An 18,687-nucleotide genomic window follows, 5' to 3' on the forward strand; every position below is an offset into this window, starting at 1 on the left:
TCACGGCATTTGGGTGGTTCGTGGCTGGTCCATCTCAGCTTAGCTGAGAACCGATGTGACACATTGCTACAACAGTTCATCGAGTTCGACATTTTCGGAACAAAGCCAAACGTTGTGAAGCCCATCAGCCCAAACGAAAGCCTGGAAAATCTTGAAATATTGTGGAAGTTGGATGATTCAGCCTTACCCAACAACTTCTTCGCTGCCCAACGACGTTTTTCCAGCTAGAGAGGAAATTTGCGAGGGATAACAAGCTGGCCGCAACTTACAAAGGTGTTATCAACACTTACGTCCAGCTCAAACAGGCCCACAAATAACGAAAGAAGAAATTGATGCTGGACCTCCCAATCGGACGTGGTACAACCCTCACCATCCAGTGTTCAATCCGAACAAGCCGGGAAAATGTCGTGTTGTATTCGACCTATCCGCCAAGTGCCATGGAACATGCTTAAACGATGTTCTACTGCGAGGTCCAGACCTTCTTACAAATCTCGTCGGAATACTCCTCCTCTTTCGACAATATGCCGTTCCGCTCGTCGCTGACATAGAGAAAATGTTCCATCAGGTCAGGGTGCGGCCTATCGACGGACCGGCGTTCCGGTTTCTCTGGCGTGATCCTGGTTCAACCAAACCAGTAGATGTTTACAGGTGGATGTGCATCTTTTCGGCGCCGTTTCCTCTCCAGCTGTTTGCTGGAACGCTTTACAACAAACAGTTAAGGACTACGGCAACGATAATCTTCTCCGGCACATTACGTGACATTTCTACATGGACAATTGGTTGGTGTCCTTTCCGACGGAAGCAGAAGCCATCTCTACCGCTCATAGTTTAACCGAGACGTTGGAAAAGGGTGGTTTTCCGCTCACTCAATGGGCAACATCCAATTCCATCGTCCGTCAATCTCTGACTGGCCAACAACTCGATGGAACAGTCATTAACATGGATCTTGACGCCGAACCCATCGAAAGAACTCTCGGACTGGTGTGGAATTTCCATCTCGACGCCTTTATCTTGGGAGCCTCCGTAAGAACAGACGGTCGGACTAAACGTGACCTCCTGAAAGCCATTTTCAGCATCTTCGACCCACTCGGTTTCCTCGTTCCAATAGTGTTTCAGGCCAAGTTCCTGATGCAGGATATTTGGCGGCAAAAATTCGACTGGGATGAAGAATTGGATCAAGACTTAATCGATCGCTGGATCCAATGGGCGCGTCCGTTACCTTCACTTAATGGCCTCGTTTTAGACCGCTGCATTACACCGGCTAGCGACGATGTCGTGGCGACGGAACTCCATGCCTTTGGGGATGCGTCGGAAATGGGGTATGGTGCAGTCTGTTATGCCCGTTTCATCTACCGTAACGGAACAGCCAATACCCGCCTCCTCATCTCCAAGTCGAGAGTTGCACCATTAAAATTCATGACCATTCCGCATCTTGAATTGAACGCAGCTGTACTAGCTGCTCGTTTGACCGCCCAAGTGCGAGAAGAACACGATCTTACATTCGGAAAAACCACTTATTGGTCCGACTCGACAACCGTCCTCAGCTGGATTAAATCCGGCTCCTGCCGCTTCCAAACGTATGTCGGCAACCGAATAGGAGAAATCCTCGAAACTTCTTCATCCAGTGAATGGAACTATGTCCCGAGCACCGCCAATCCTGCTGATGATTCAAGTCGAGGACTCGATGCAACGGAGTTCAACATGGAACATCGTTGGTTCTCGGGACCAGACTTCCTTAAATTCTCTACCGACTGGCCATGTAATCCATCCTTCTCACCGATGGAATCAAACGACCCAGAAATCCGTGAGACTACGTGGGTTGGCCAAGTCCAATTGCGTAACAATGAGATCGACCAGTTAATCGGAAGAAAGTCAAGAATCCACATCATCATTCGCACCGTCGCCTATATCTTTCGGTTCATTGCAAACGCGCGCAAGAACCCAGAACAGAGAAAGTTGGATGGTCTTTCCGCAGAAGAGATAAGCCTAGCTCGCAATGTTCTTCTTCGACACGCACAGTCCAACGTTTACTGCAATGAGGTGGACGATTTACGGGCCGGCCGTCAAATCGAAAGCAGCTTCAGCCTCATCAAACTATCGCCATACATGGATCATCGTGGTTTGTTGTGTGTTGGCGGCCGTATAGACAAAGCGCCTCTCCCAATGGACACTCGTCACCCGATCATCCTTCCACGTCAACATCGTTTAACAGAGCTTATTCTCTTCCAAATGCACCGCGATAGAGCACATCTATCGGCCGAATAGCTGCACCACGAAGCACGAAGCCAATATTGGATCCCTAAAGGCAGAATTACCGCTCAACGGGTATTTAACATGTGCTGTCAAGGAAACATTTGCAAACGGAAATACGCAAAAGGCTTGAGACCAAAGATGGCCGACTTACCCAGTTTCCGTCTGAAGATCGGTTATCCCGCGTTCACGCACACTGGTGTGGATTACTTTGGTCCAATAGACACCACCATCTTCCGAAGAATTGTCAAGCGATGGGGCTGCCTTTTCACATGCCTCACGTCTCGTTGTGTCCATTTGGAGATGGCCTATACGTTAGACACCAACTCATTTATCTCAGCACTTGATCGCTTCCAAAATCGTCGAGGCATTCCAGCTTCTTTCTACAGCGACAATGGAACGAATTTTGTTGGCGCCCAGCGTGAGCTGGCCTAATGTCTTCAAAATCTCAATCAACACGCTATTCTCAAGCACCTTGGTCGTCAGCCAACCAAATGGTATTTTAATCCGCCAGTCGCTCCGCACTTTGGTGGTGCATGGGAACGAATGGTCCGCTCCGCCAAGTCAGCTTTGAGATCTGTCTTGGGAAAGCAGCGGCTCACCGATGAGATCCTCGTCACCGCCCTGCCTCACATAGAAAACGTTCTCAACAGCCGGAAACTCACAGCCACTAGTGATGATCCTTCCGACCCAGAAAGTTTGACGCCAAATCATCTACTTCTGAGCCGTGCGAATCCCAACATTCCGCCTGACGTCTTCTCCGAAGCGGATTTATGCGCCAAAAAACGGTGGCGAATATCGCAGGCACTTACAGACCAGTATTGGTGCCACTGGATGGAGGGGATAATACCTGGTCTCACGGAAGATGAAAAATGGTATCAAGACCAACCAAATCTCGAAGTCGGTGACATCGTCGTCTTCATAGACCCGTCCACCCCCCGTGGTGTCTGGCCAACCGGCAAAATTATCCAAGTCGTCGCTGGAAAGGATGGGATCGTCCGATCAGCCCATGTCCAGACAAACGAAACGGAGCGCCATCGACCAGTGCATCAACTCCTTCTAATTGAGTCCATCCACGTCAGAGAAGGTGCGACTAGCCGAGCTGATCGCAGGGCTGGCGATGTTGGCAACTCAGCGGTTGCCAAAACCGTAAAATTCTTAGACCCCACGAACCCGATCCGGCAACGCCTGGAATAGGGTCAGGGAAATTGGAAACGAAGGGCGGAGCTACCGACGACCCGACTTTGTGAAAAGACGACTCCACCGGAGCACATGTGTAGCTCGCAAATTTTTCGCTCTCCGCCCTTCCGTCTGTTTTTCGTCTGTTTTCCCACAGTGTTTCCCCGTAATTTACAAGTGGTTTTTTCCCTCGATACTGGCAGGCAACCAGTATCTTTTCTCCCGATTCCCGTCCAAATTCGCGGCTAAAATCCCGGAGCCTTTTTCCCAACTGGAGGCTTGAGGAGCACGTGTGGCAACGTGCTCATGGCAAGTCGTACCAGTTTTTTCCCTCTAAACCCCTCGTGTATTTGCGGTTTGTAAACTGGTGGATCGTGGAGTAGACACTCTACCACCACGTTAAAATTCCCGTCACGTGAATACATTTTTGTGTGGGTAAGCGTCCCCTTTATTTTTTCTTTACGTGCGTAAGGGCAACAATACTGGATTCTGTTTACATGAAGAAGTATAAACTCATGGTATCACAGTGAATTCACATTGCATTCAAGTATATTTGATCCTGTTTACATATAGAAGTATAAACTCATGGAATCACAGTGTATTCACATTCAATACAAGTATATTTGATTCTGTTTACATGTAGAAGTATAAACTCATAATATAACAGTGTAGTCACATTGAATACAAGTATATTTGATTCTGTTTACATGTAGAAGTATAAACTTATAATATAACAGTGTATTAACATTGAATACAAGTATATTTGATTCTGTTTACATGTAGAAGTATAAACTCATGGTATCACAGTGTATTCACATTGAATACAGGTATATTTGATTCTGTTTACATGTAGAAGTATAAACTCATGGTATCAAAGTGTATTCATATTGAATTCAAGTATATTTGATCCTGATTTTATATAGAAGTATAAACTCATGGTATCACACTGTATTCACATTGAATACAAGTATATTTCCTTCTGTTACCATTTAGAAGTATAAATTCATGGTATCACAGTGTATTCACATAGAATACAAGTATATTTGATCCTGTTTACATGTAGAAGTATAAACTCATGGTATCACAGTGTATTCACATTTAATACAAGTATATTTGATTCTGTTTACATTTAGAAGTATAAACTTATGGTATCATAGGGTATTCACATTGGATTCAAGTATATTTGATTCTGTTTACATATAGAAGTAGAAACTCATGGTATCACAGTGTATTCACATTGAATACAAGAATATTTGATTCTGTTTACATGTAGAAGTATAAACTCATAATACAACAGTGTATTCACATTGAATACAAGTATATTTGATTCTGTTTACATGTAGAAGTATAAACTCATGGTATCACAGTGTATTCACATTGAATACAAGTATATTTGACCTGTTTACGTATAGAAGTATAAAATAATGGTATCACAGTGTATTCACATTGGATACAAGTATATTTGATCCTGTTTACACATAGAAGTAAAAACTCATAGTATCACATTGTATTCACATTGAATACAAGTATATTTGATTCCTTTTACATGTGGAAGTATAAACTCATGGTATCACAGTGTATTCACATTGAATACAAGTATATTTGATTCTGTTTACATGTAGAAGTATAAACTCATAATACAACAGTGTATTCACATTGAATACAAGTGTATTTGATTTTGTTTACCTGTAGAAGTATAAACTCATGGTATCACAGTGTATTTACATTGAATACAAGTATATTTGATTCTGTTTACATGTAGAAGTATAAACTCATAATATAACAGTTTATTCACATTGAATACAAGTATATTTGATTCTGTTTAGATGTAGAAGTATAAACTCATGGTACCACAGTGTATTCACATTGAATTCAAGTAAATTTTATCCTGTTTACATATAGAAGTATAAACTCATGGTATCACAGTGTATTCACATTGAATACAATTATATTTGATTCTGTTTACATGTAGAAGTATAAACTCATGGTATCACAGTGTATTCACATTGAATACAAGTATATTTGATCCTGTTTACAAGTAGAAGTATAAACTCATAATATAACAATGTATTTACATTGAATACAAGTATATTTGATTCTGTTTACATGTAGAAGTATAAACTTATAAGATAACAGTGTATTCACATTGAATTCAAGTATATTTGATTCTGTTTACATGTAGAAGTAAAAACTCATGGTTTTACAGTGAATTCACAATGAATTAAAGTATATTTAATCCTGTTTACATATAGAAGCATAAACTCATGGTATTACTGTGTATTCACATTAAATACACGTATATTTGATTCCGTTTACATGTAGAAGAATAATCTCATGGTATCACAGTGTATTCACATTGTATACAAGTATATTTGATTCTGTTTACAGGTAGAAGTATAAACTCATGGTATCACAGTGCATTCACATTGAATACAAGTATATTTGATTCTGTTTAGATGTAGAAGTATAAACTTATGGTATCACAGTGAATTCACACTGAATTCAAGTATATTTGACCTGTTTACGTATAGAAGTATAAAATCATGGTATCACAGTGTATTCACATTGGATACAAGTATATTTGATCCTGTTTACACATAGAAGTAAAAACTCATAGTATCACATTGTATTCACATTGAATACAAGTATATTTGATTCCTTTTACATGTTGAAGTATAAACTCATGGTATTACAGTGTATTCACATTTAATACAAGTATATTTGATTCTGTTTACATGTAGAAGTATAAACCCATAATATAACAGTGTATTCGCATTGAATACAACTATATTTGATTCTGTTTACATGTAGAAGTATAAACTTATAATATAACAGCTTATTTACATTGCATACAAGTATATTTGATACTGTTTACATGTAGAAGTAAAAACTCGTGGTTTCACAGTGAATTCACATTGAATTAAAGTATATTTGATCCTGTTTACATATAGAAGCATAAACTCATGGTATTACAGTGTATTCATGTTGAATACAAGTATATTTTATTCTGTTTACATTTAGAAGAATAATCTCATGGTATCACAGTGTATTCACATTGTATATAAGTATATTGGATTCTTTTTTCAGGTAGAAGTATAAACTCATAATATAACAGTGTATTCACAATGAATACAAGTATATTTGAATCTGTTTACATGTAGAAGTATAAACTCATGGTATCACAGTCTATTCACATTTAATACAAGTATATTTGATTCTGTTTACATGTAGAAGTATAAACTTATGGTATCATAGCGTATTCACATTGGATTCAAGTATATTTGATTCTGTTTACATGTAGAAGTAAAAACTCGTGGTATCACAGTGTATTCACATTGAATACAAGTATATTTGATTCTGTTTACATGTAGAAGTATAAACTCATAATACAACAGTGTATTCACATTGAATACAAGTGTATTTGATTTTGTTTACATGTAGAAGTATAAACTCATGGTATCACAGTGTATTCACATTGAATATAAGTATATTTGATTCTGTTTACATGTAGGAGTATAAACTCATAATATAACAGTGTATTCACATTGAATACAAGTATATTTGATTCTGTTTACATGTAGAAGTAAAAACTCATGGTTTTACAGTGAATTCACATTGAATTGAAGTATATTTAATCCTGTTTACATATAGAAGCATAAACTCATGGTATTACAGTGTATTCACATTAAATACAAGTATATTTGATTCTGTTTACATGTAGAAGAATAATCTCATGGTATCACAGTGTATTTACATTGTATACAAGTATATTTGATTCTGTTTACAGGTAGAAGTATAAACTCAAAATATAACAGTGTATTCACATTGAATACAAGTATATTTGATTCTGTTTACATGTAGAAGTATAAACTCATGGTATCACAGTGTATTCACATTGAATACAAGTATATTTGATTCTGTTTAGATGTAGAAGTATAAACTCATAGTATCACAGTGAATTCACACTGAATTCAAGTATATTTGACCTGTTTACATATAGAAGTAAAAACTCATAGTATCACATTGTATTCACATTGAATACAAGTATATTTGATTCCTTTTACATGTAGAAGTATAAACTCATGGTATTACAGTGTATTCACATTGAATACAAGCATATTTGATTCTATGTAGAAGTATAAACCCATAATATAACCATGTATTCACATTGAATACAACTATATTTGATTCTGTTTACATGTAGAAGTATAAATTTATAATATAACAGTTTATTTACATTGCATACAAGTATATTTGATACTGTTTACATGTAGAAGTAAAAACTCGTGGTTTCACAGTGAATTCACATTGAATTAAAGTATATTTGATCCTGTTTACATATAGAAGCATAAACTCATGGTATTACAGTGTATTCATGTTGAATACAAGTATATTTTATTCTTTTTACATTTAGAAGAATAATCTCATTGTATCACAGTGTATTCACATTGTATATAAGTATATTGGATTCTGTTTTCAGGTAGAAGTATAAACTCATAATATAACAGTGTATTCACATTCAATACAAGTATATTTGAATCTGTTTACATGTAGAAGTATAAATTCATTGTATCACAGTCTATTCACATTGAATTCAAGTATATTTGATCCTGTTTACATGTAGAAGTATAAACTCATGGTATCACAGTGTATTTACATTTAATACAAGTATATTTGTTTCTGTTTACATGTGGAAGTATAAACTTATGGTATCATAGGGTATTCACATTGGATTCAAGTATATTTGATCCTGTTTACATATAGTAGTAAAATCTCATAGTATCTCAGAGTATTCACATTGAATACAAGTATATTTGATTCTGTTTACATGTAAAAGTATAAACTCATGGTATCACAGTGAATTCACATTGAATTCAAGTATATTTGATCCTGTTTACATATAGAACTATAAACTCATGGCATCACAGTGTATTCACATTGAATATAAGTATATTTTATTCTGTTTATATGTTGAAGTTTAAACTCATGGTACCACAGTGTATTCACCTTGAAAACAAGTATATTTGATTCTGTTTACATGTAGAAGTATAAACTCATAATATAACAATGTAATCACATTGAATACAAGTATATTTGATTCTGTTTACATGTAGAAGTATAAACTCATTGTATCACAGTGTATTCACATTGAATTCAAGTATATTGATCCTGTTTACAAAAAGAAGTAAAAACTCATGGCATTACAGTTTATTCACATTGAATACAACCATATTTGATTCTGTTTACATGTAGAAGAATAAACTCACGGTATCACAGTGTATTCACATTGAATTCAAGTATATTTGATCCTGTTTACATATAGAAGCATAAACTCATGGTATTACAGTGTATTCATATTGAATACAAGAATATTTGATTCTGTTTACATGTAGAAGAACAATCTCATGGTATCACTGTGTATTCACATTGAATACAAGTATATTTGATTCTGTTTACATGTAGACGTAAAAACTCATGATATTACAGTGTATTCACATTGAATTAAAGTATATTTGATTCTGTTTACATATAGAAGCATAAACTCATGGTATTACAGTGTATTCATATTGAATACAAGAATATTTGATTCTGTTTACATGTAGAAGAATAATCTCATGGTATCACAGTGTATTCACATTGTATACAATTTTATTGGATTCTGTTTACAGGTAGAAGTATAAACTCATAATATAACAGTGTATTCACATTGAATACAAGTATATTTGATTCTGTTTACATGTAGAAGTATAAACTCATTGTATCACAGTGTATTAACATTGAATTCAAGTATATTTGATTCTGTTTACATATAGAAGTATAAACTCATGGTATTACAGTGTATTCACATTAAATACAAGTATATTTGAAACTGTTTACATGTAGAAGTATAAACTCATAGTATAACAGTGTATTCACATTGAATACAACTATATTTGATTCTGTTTACATGTTGAAGAATAAACTCATGGTATCACAATGTATTCACATTGAATTCAAGTATATTTGATCCTGTTTACATATGGAAGTTGAAACTCATGTTATCACTGTGTATTCACATTGAATACAAGTATATTTGATCCTGTTTACATATAGAAGTTTAAACTCATGTTATCACTGTGTATTCACATTGAATACAAGTATACTTGATTCTGTTTACATGAAGAAGTATTAACTCATATTATAACAGTGTATTCACATTGAATACAAGTATATTTGATTCTGTTTACATGTAGAAGTAAAAACTCATGGTTTCACAGTGAATTCACATTGAATTAAAGTATATTTGATCCTGTTTACATATAGAAGCATAAACTCATGGTATTACAGTGTATTCACATTGAATACGAGTATATTTGATTCTGTTTACATGTAGAAGAATATTCTCATGGTATCACAGTGTATTCACATTCTATACAAGTATATTTGATTCTGTTTACATGTAGAAGTATAAACTCATGGTATCACAGTGTATTCACATTGAATTCAAGTATATTTGATCCTGTTTACATATAGAAGTATAAACTCATGGTATCACAGTGTATTCACATTGAATACAAGTATATTTGATTCTTTTTACATGTTGAAGTATAAAGTCATTGTGTCGGACTGCTGTCCGCTGAGGATAGTCAATCACGAACACCGTAGACAGCGAAGAATTGGGGTTTCTTCTTTAGCTACTTTAGCGAATAAACCGATGTTAAAGCGACTCCAACAGCTAATAAAATTTGACTATTAGCGGTTGGAGCCGCTAATAACAAGGTGATATAAGATAAGATGCGGGATCGGTTTGTCAGCTAATAACAGAGACATATTTAACATCGGTTTATTCGCTAAAATAGCCAATGAAGACGACCCCGAAGAATTTGTATTCTCGATACGGAATCACGGTTCAAGGGAACACGCGCACCTTACAATCGATTAGATTAAACTCAAAATAAAGCACGAAAATCTCTTGATTCGCAGGAATGTTCCGGCCTTGTTGGAATGTCTGGATCTACTGCCGCTTGTTTTTCTTCCCCTTCCCCGCCACCGTTGTCATATCGCGATTTCTTTCATCACCTGTGCCGATGCACAACAGTCCCGCCCGGCCGATTACGCATCTGAAAATAGATAAAGTTTTACAACAGGGCGGGTTAATTCAGAAGTCACCGTTTTGACAGAGACACGTCTGACGCGACCATCTTCTCCTGGGAATAGTTTTGACACGGTTCCAGTAAGCCATTGTCCGCGGCGAGTGTTCTCATCCATGATGAGCACTCGGTTGCCAACGCGGAGCAAAGGGGTTGCTTGATTCCATTTCTTCCGATCGATTAGGTTCGGAACGTATTCCCGCATCCATTTACGCCAATACTGATTTACAATGAATTGCGACTGCCTGTAGCGTCGTCTGGTCAAGCCACAAAACACTTCTTCGACATCCGGCGGATAATGGGGATGATGGCAGCCGAGAATAAAATGATTTGGCGTTAACGGTTCCGGTTCGGACGGATCACTTGAAACATGCGTGAGAGGGCGATTGTTGAGGAGCGACGCAACTTCCTTTAATACAGTCAGCAACACCTCGTCATTAACGCTGCGCTCTTCCAGAACAGCGCGCAAAGATTTCTTGCTGGAGCCGACAAGGCGCTCCCACGAACCACCAAAATGCGGGCCTGATGGCGGCGAAAATTTCCAATTGATTCCCCGATCGATCATCTCCTCGGTCACCAGCTTTGAGTTGAGGTTCACAATTCCTTCGCGCAGCTCCTTTTCTCCCGCAACCAGATTGGTCCCGTTGTCCGAATAAATGGTTGTAGGATGGCCACGATCAGCAATAAACCGCCGCAGCGCCATCAGAAAGGAGTCGGCGGAGAGAGAGTACACTAATTCCAGGTGTATAGCACGGGTTGAAAAGCACGTAATGAGAAGACCATAACGCTTTTCAGTGCGTCGACCGATCACGGTGTTAAAAGGTCCAAAGAAGTCGAGACCAGATGTTGAAAAGGGTCGAACGAATGGCAGCAGTCTTTCCTTAGGAAGACTGGCCATGATGGGTGGCCGGGGCTGTACACATCTACGTCGACATTTTACGCAACGCGCCAAGGTTTTCCGTATGGACCTGCGACCTTTAGTTAAATAATACTTCCTTCTGACAATTGAAAGAGTGTGTTCTACTCCCGCATAATTAATTTCGTTATGAGCATCAGCAACAATCAGCGAGGTCAGACGATGATCCGAGGGAAGAATAACGGGTTGTCGCGCGTGCTGTGGCAGCTTGGCATGTTTAAGACGGCCATCCACCTTCATTAGCCCATCCGCAGGATCGATGTAAGGACTCACATTACGAAGGACGGAATCTCTCGGAATTAGCTTCCCACTTCTGAGAGCGATGATTTCTTCCGGAAACGGTTCCTCGGCGGCAACAATGATGCACGTCCGCATTGCTTGCTTTAATTAATCATCAGTGATTGACAACTCCAAATTGGCTCCTTTGCGCAATGACAAGGCTACATCACGCTTTAACCGAGCAAGACCATCTTGACTATCCGCAATCAACTTTGAAACTGCTGGCAATGAGGTTTTGACGGGAAGGGAGGAAAAATCTAGGGCACACACCGACAGTGCTATGGATGGATCAGGATCTTCTGCTTGGTTGAGCGACGCAGTCAAAACTTGTGCTGCTGACAACTGCGACTGGGACGGGCCGGTTAGCCACCGACTATTGGATTTGAAGCAGTCAAGGGTGATGCCTCTAGTGCAGTCATCGGCCGGATTATCCTTACCAGATATGAATTTCCACTGCTCGGGACTAGAATGACGGAGAATTTCACCGATTCTGTTGGCCACGAAAGTTGGATGCTTGTGATGTGAAGAATTTATCTGGTGAAGCACGATTTCGGAGTCAGTTCGGTATTCGATGGATGATATCGGGATGCGCATTTCTCTTATGATGGATTTCGTCATTCTGATCGCTAGTACCGCCGCTTGTAGCTCCAGTCTGGGAATACTTAGGATGCTGGTGGGTGCGATGCAGCCCTTCGCCATAACGAAGTCGAGGTGCATTTTGCCGTGACAGGTTGTCTTTAGGTAAGCCACAGCTCCGAATGCAAGGAGAGATGAGTCGGAGAAAACGATGAGGTCAAATATGCAATCTGCGCGCTTCTCGTCACTCGACCGAAAACATCACCTAATGGAAATTTGAGAGAGAGATGACAATGAGCCGGCCCATATATTCCACTTTGCCAGAATGCACTCTGGCAAAGGCTCGTCCCACCCAATCGGCTTCTTATAGGGGGGAATCCTTGACCGTAGCTTGCACGTTTCTTGAAAGAGTAGCTTTGCATACGTAATGACCGGAAGGCAAATTCCTAATGGGTCAAATTCTCTTGACATCGCCGACAACAACTCCGTTCGTCATGATTGGAGGCAGCTCTTTACCTCTCAATTTGTAACAGTCGCTGTTGCAGTTCCATGCGAGCCCCAAAATGTATTCTGTCTGTAAGGCGCCATAATTTAAGTCAAGGATCGATCCGGCTCGGTCTTCCGCTGGGATTGTTTCTAGGACCCGTTTAGATGAGGACGCAAAGCCCGTTAATTTAAAACCACCGATCGCCAGCGATTATGTGACGTCCTTTGCGAATTTTATGGCTTCCTTTACGGTGTCGAACGAGTCACTTAAATTATCAGCGTAAAAATTTTGCCTTATTCGCGATGCAACTTCGGGATAATTTCTGTTTTGACAGACCGCATGCTGCAAGACCCGAATTGCCGCGGTTGATGCATGAACTGCCCCAAATACCAAGGTCGTCATTTGATATGTCTTCAGCGGTTTATTGCTTCCGAATTCGCGGAAGACAAATCGTTGGAGAGACTGATGTTTTTCTGGAATTCCGACGCGATGATAAAAGGCCGCTATATCCGCAGAAAGTGCAAAAAGACATTCCCTCGATCGTAGAAGCACTCCTATTAGCTTTGGGAGCAACGGCGGCCCACGGAGAAGTTGGGTGTTGAGCGGGACTTGACAAAAACTCGCAGCACAATCCATAACCACTCTGATTTTTCCTGATTTGTTTGGATTTTCAACGAAGTGATGTGGCAAATACCATATCATTCCTTCCGGCTTGTTGATTGCAGACGAGTTTACCTTTACAGCGGTGCCGGAATCAATAAGCTTTTTTACGATGAGATTGTATTTGTCCGCATAATGTTGGTTTTCCAGCAACGAGAGACGTCGTTCCATCCCATAATACCTAGACACAGCCTGTTTTCTATTATTAGGGAAGACAAAGCCTTTTGAGCGTAGAGGGAGGTCCACCTGCCATCCGCACCCGATGAAAATTGCTGATGATTCGAGCACGGCTATTACTTGAGCATCTTCGGCCGAGGTGATCGTGGGAGCATAAACATCCATACCGAAAGACTCGGTAGAGTGAAATTGTTCTACGAGATTACATAGCGCCTCATCATGGGAAACTGAGTGAATGTCGATATATAATTTCTTGCTTGGCCCGGCCACAAGAAAATTTTGAATTTTCCCCACCACTGACCATCCAAATTGAGTTAGAATCGCTGTAGGGCCGTCATCTTCAATTGATTCCCTAATCTCCTTTTGTATATGGGCGGAAAGTTGGTCCGCTCCAATCAATACACCAACTTGAGAAGAGTCTATTGCTGGCAAATTTAAGTCTGCGAGATGAGCCCAGTGTGTCTTCAGTTTTGGCCAATCGATCTTTCTAGGTGATAGACTGATTTTTGGAACGAGAAAAGCTTCACTGATGGAGGCTTCATAGTTCATAGACGCAATGCGGAACGAAACGACCTTAGAGTCGATGGTGATTGAATCATTGAAGTTACCGAAGCGGATACGAAAGGTGGGTCCTGTCAAATTTAAAGTTTCTGCGAGAGCGTTCGTAATGAGCGTTGCCTCGCTCCCCGGATCTAATACCACAAATGTTTCGGCGACGGACTCATTACCTTTTACAGTGACGGGTAGGATGGCTAGCAATACGGGACGTATGTGGTTCGGGTTAGGTGCACGAATCGTTAATACATTTAGAGATTCGTTACCTTGACTTTTTGCAGACGGAAATTGGCGATCGGCTCCGTGTAAGAGAGTGTTGTGGGCCTTTCCGCAGTCCTTACATTTCACGTCAGTGCGGGAGCAATTTCTTCCGTAGTGGCCTTGTGTCAAGCATTTGAAACAAAAATTGTTGTCGGCGAAGAGAGCTGCTCGTTTGTTGACCAACATTTTGTTGAAAACGTTGCAATACTCGAGGCGATGACCAGGATTGGCACTGCAGGCAGGGCACTGCGGAGCTGCTACTTTTTCTTGAATTCCGTTCGTCAACACAGTAGGTCCACGATAACCACTGCTACCAGGTTGACCATAGCCGCCTTGCTGCCGAGGGTGAATATTATGGGCGGGTTTATTAACGGTATCTCCGGCCACGGAAAGTCGAATTCCGCGATACTCTTCTGCTCCGACAGCGATATCAATCCACTTGACGAAATCTCGTAGCGATGATAGATTCAAACAAAGGGAATATGCATATTTTCCCCAGTCGATTTGAAGCTGAATTGGAAGCTTTGAGGCGAGCGTGGTGATGAAGGTTGAATACGTAAATTCCTTTGAGTGCTCAACGGAAACGCTCGATACGGCATCACGGACATCTGCCGCTAAAGTGAAGAGCGAATTAAAGTCCCCGGTTTTGAAAGGCTTGACTTGGAGAAGGTGCTGGTTATGCGCCTGCATTATAAGACCTGGATTTCCATATTTAACTTCTAATTCAATCCAAGCCGACTCAAATGCATATGATCCGTTGAAAATGTGGCTCATCCTTTTCCAAATATCTTCAGTAATGTTGTCTTGAAGGCCCAAAAGCTTGTAGGAGTCAGGGATGTTCGCGTCGCGAACGGTGGCGTGAATACCGTGCGCGAATCTTTGCCATTTTCGCGGATCCCCGTTGAATTTTTCGACGATAATCTTTGGCCAACGACTTGGCGGAGCGAATGTTGCCGATCTTTCGTTTGCTTCTACGGGTCGTAAGTTTCCGACGGTATCCATATTGCGCTTTGGTGTGGATGAAAGGATTGGGTTTCCTTGAATTGATCCATCGAGCGCACCAGCCAAGACCCTTTCGCGCTCGATTGCCATTTTAAGATCTTCTTCTTCTCTCTCGCATTGACGTAAAAGATCATCCATCTTGCGGGAACGTTCAACCTTTTTCCTTTCGAGTTCGAATTCAAGTTTAATTCTTCGTCGTTTCGCTTGATTGGCCTCGTTAGGCTCGGTTTGGTTATTGACGCCACCAGTTGAGCCCAAAATTAATGGGTCGATGGGAGGATCGGCCGCGAACAGATCGTTGGTTTATTTCATTATGCTCTGGACCGCTATCCTGATCTTCTTCTGCTCCAGTGGATTCAGTCGGGGGATTCTGCTGCAGAGCTTGATCAATATTCGAGTCTTCAACGATCCATCCTTCTAAGCGCGGGTTAACGCCGGGTTGTAAATATGCTCCAATGGCAAGCCGTGCTTGCCTATTTACCGCAGCAACGCCTTGGATGTAGTCCTCTGCTGCCGCTCTTTCTTGATCATCCAGCTCTCCTGCGATGACGTACCGCTCGTTAATCGCCGTGATACGCTCTAGCGCAGCTTCAAGATCCGTTGACAACACCGCGAATCCAGCTTGCGCTGCCCGCCTGTTAATCATGTTGTACACTCGCGTAACGAGGTTCGTGTGCTGGCGTTTTGCAGTGGTTCGTAGCCGGAACAAATCCGGGGTATTCATTAATTCCAGGTCGTCCATGGCGTCGGAAGATTGTGGACGTACGTCACACGGACAGTGAGTTAAATTTTTCTCAGAGACTTTCGAACAAGGCGTGTTCGAAACGAGGGACTGTGCTCGTTGCCGTACGTTCGTGTTCGTATGTTCGATCTGGGTAGGTAAAAAGAATTGTTAATTATCGAAACGTAGAAGCAATTAGTTTTCGTGAGCAGTATAGATACCCTTTCGGACGAGAATTATTCGAAACGAGTATGTGTGTTCGAAGGCCGTATGTTCGTGTTCATATGTTCGATCTGGAGGTAAAAAGGAATTATTAATTATCAAAATATAAGGCTAACAGGTTTTCGTGAACAGTATACCTGTAAACCCTTTCGGAATAGAATTGTTCGAAACCACTGCTGGGTGTGTTCGAAAGTTGAATGTTTGTGTTCGTAGGTTCGACCTGTGTAGGTTAAAACATCATAATCATAAATTTTAGGTAAACAAGCGAATTATTTCCAGTAACATAACTTAACAGGGATGACACTTTCCAGTGGTTAAAATAATTTAAAAACAGTGTGCATTTATTACAGATACGAGGCCAGCGTGTTTGTAGCAAAGGCCAGAGGCGGCAGCCCCGTTTATCTCGTTTGAAGTAACCTCTTTAAGGATTAATTTAATGTTAATTTCCTCCACTGTGTTTATTGTTGACCGTTATCATTTAAAGTACAAAGTTCAAATAGTAGTTCAAATATTTCATGATTGCGGTTCGTTTATAGCAAATTAAATAACGGGCCACCGAAAAACCACCCTTCAATGTTTTCTAAAACATTGCCGAAAAAATAAACATTCGCATTAAGCACATATGCGTCTACCAATACAAATTATTTAAACCCACGGTTGACTTACTTATACCTTTCCCGAAAACGTTCGCCATCGCACGGCCATATTCTTTCTATTCTCCTCGAGAGTTCGTTCGATACCCTCATTTAACTATAGAAACGGTATTTCAAATAAGGTCGTCGTTATGATGGAGATAGAACGTCAATGAATGAAGAGCCATCCATGTCCTGTTGCTACGCCGTTTGATTAGATCCCCCAATTTGATGACGAACACCTTCATCTCTCCATAAAATAATAAAACATTGGGGGAAAACTAATCAGCCCAAGGAAGGGTAAAAAGATGAGAGAAGACGACCCTTCCGGGATGCTATTATTTTGTATGTTAGAGCCCCACAAAATGTCCCTTTGTATTTAAAAAAATAAAAGGAAAAGTATATAACTTAGCATAAAGAAAACTTAAATGAATTGGCCGTCGACTTTTACAACGGGGAGGGGGGGTAAGGAAAAGAAAAGTATCGGTGGGAAGAGGTGGAGTTCGAAGTTTGTTCTTTCGCGCGACGAAATAGATAAAGAGAGGAGGTAGGGTTCGAAAAGGGACCTCGTGGTCGTGACGTGAATTTCGATATCGACGATATTTATTGCTCGCTCAGCGTGCGTTCACACCCAATATGAAAAATTCGTTGACTTACCTACGATAAGAATTTTGCCACGTTAGGAAGACGTGCAGGGACGTGAAGTTCGATCCCGGGTTTCGGCACCAATGTGACGGACTGCTGTCCGCTGAGGATAATCAATCACGAACACCGTAGACAGTGAAGAATATGTATTCTCGATACGGAATCACGGTACAAGGGAACACGCGCACCTTACAATCGAATAGATTAAACTCAAAATTAAGCACGAAAATCTCTCGATTCGCCGGAATGTTCCGGCCTCGTTGGAACGTCTGGATCGACTGCCACTGGTTTTTCTTCTCTTTCCCCGCCACCGTTGCCATATCGCGATTTCTTTCATCACCTGTGCCGATGCACAACACTCATGGTATCACAGTGTATTCACATTGAATACAAGTATATTTGATTCTGTTTTCATGTTGAAGTATTACCTCATAATACAACAATGTATTGACATTGAATGCAAATAAATTTGATTCTGTTTACATGTAGAAGTATAAACTCATTGTATAAATTGTATTCACATTGAATTCAAGTATATTTGATCCTGTTTACGTATAGAAGTATACATGATTCATGATGATTACATGATGATTCTGTTTACATGTAGAAGTATAAACTCATAATATAACAGTGTATTCACATTGAATACAAGTATATTTGATACTGTTTACATGTAGAAGTAAAAACTCATGGTTTCACAGTAAATTCACATTGAATTAAAGTATATTTGATCCTGTTTACAAATAGAAGCATAAACTCATGGTATTACAGTGTATTCAAATTGAATACAAGTATATTTGATTCTGTTTACATGTAGAAGAATAATCTCATGGTATCACAGTGTATTCACATTGTATACAAGTATATTGGATTCTGTTTACAGGTAGAAGTATAAACTCATAATATAACAGTGTATTCACATTGAATACAGGTATATTTGATTCTGTTTATATGTTGAAGTATAAACTCATGGTATCACAGTGTATTCACATTGA

At 40.0% G+C, this 18,687-nt stretch overlaps 4 protein-coding genes across 4 annotated transcripts; 1 reads left to right on the forward strand and 3 right to left on the reverse strand.

Moving 5' to 3' along the window:
- The first annotated feature begins 768 nt into the window (after positions 1 to 768).
- On the forward strand, positions 769 to 2,265 carry LOC116935517. Its single transcript, XM_032942811.2, has one exon. It carries the CDS (start codon positions 769 to 771, stop codon positions 2,263 to 2,265), a length of 1,497 nt encoding a protein of 498 aa, XP_032798702.1.
- Positions 2,266 to 10,521: 8,256 nt separating this feature from the next.
- LOC116923910 lies at positions 10,522 to 11,512 on the reverse strand. Its single transcript, XM_032930464.2, has one exon. The coding sequence runs from the start codon at positions 11,455 to 11,457 to the stop codon at positions 10,522 to 10,524; it is 936 nt and encodes a 311-aa protein (XP_032786355.2). The 5' UTR covers positions 11,458 to 11,512.
- Positions 11,513 to 11,862: 350 nt separating this feature from the next.
- Positions 11,863 to 12,372, reverse strand: LOC123477569. Its single transcript, XM_045180953.1, has one exon. The coding sequence runs from the start codon at positions 12,370 to 12,372 to the stop codon at positions 11,863 to 11,865; it is 510 nt and encodes a 169-aa protein (XP_045036888.1).
- A 655-nt stretch (positions 12,373 to 13,027) lies between these two features.
- LOC123477570 lies at positions 13,028 to 16,413 on the reverse strand. Its single transcript, XM_045180954.1, is given in 2 exon segments — positions 13,028 to 15,758; positions 15,760 to 16,413. Coding segments are annotated over 2 exon segments (3,186 nt in total). The 5' UTR covers positions 16,215 to 16,413.
- Between the last annotated feature and the right edge of the window lie 2,274 nt (positions 16,414 to 18,687).

This window comes from Daphnia magna, unplaced genomic scaffold (assembly GCF_020631705.1).
Source record: "Daphnia magna isolate NIES unplaced genomic scaffold, ASM2063170v1.1 Dm_contigs092, whole genome shotgun sequence".
NCBI lineage: Eukaryota > Metazoa > Arthropoda > Branchiopoda > Diplostraca > Daphniidae > Daphnia > Daphnia magna.

Bases quoted from the DNA above. Each gene is read 5' to 3' on its own strand.
- LOC116923910 (XM_032930464.2), bottom strand. From the start codon at position 11,457: ATGGCCAGTCTTCCTAAGGAAAGACTGCTGCCATTCGTTCGACCCTTT.
- LOC116935517 (XM_032942811.2), top strand. From the start codon at position 769: ATGGACAATTGGTTGGTGTCCTTTCCGACGGAAGCAGAAGCCATCTCT.
- LOC123477569 (XM_045180953.1), bottom strand. From the start codon at position 12,372: ATGACGAAATCCATCATAAGAGAAATGCGCATCCCGATATCATCCATC.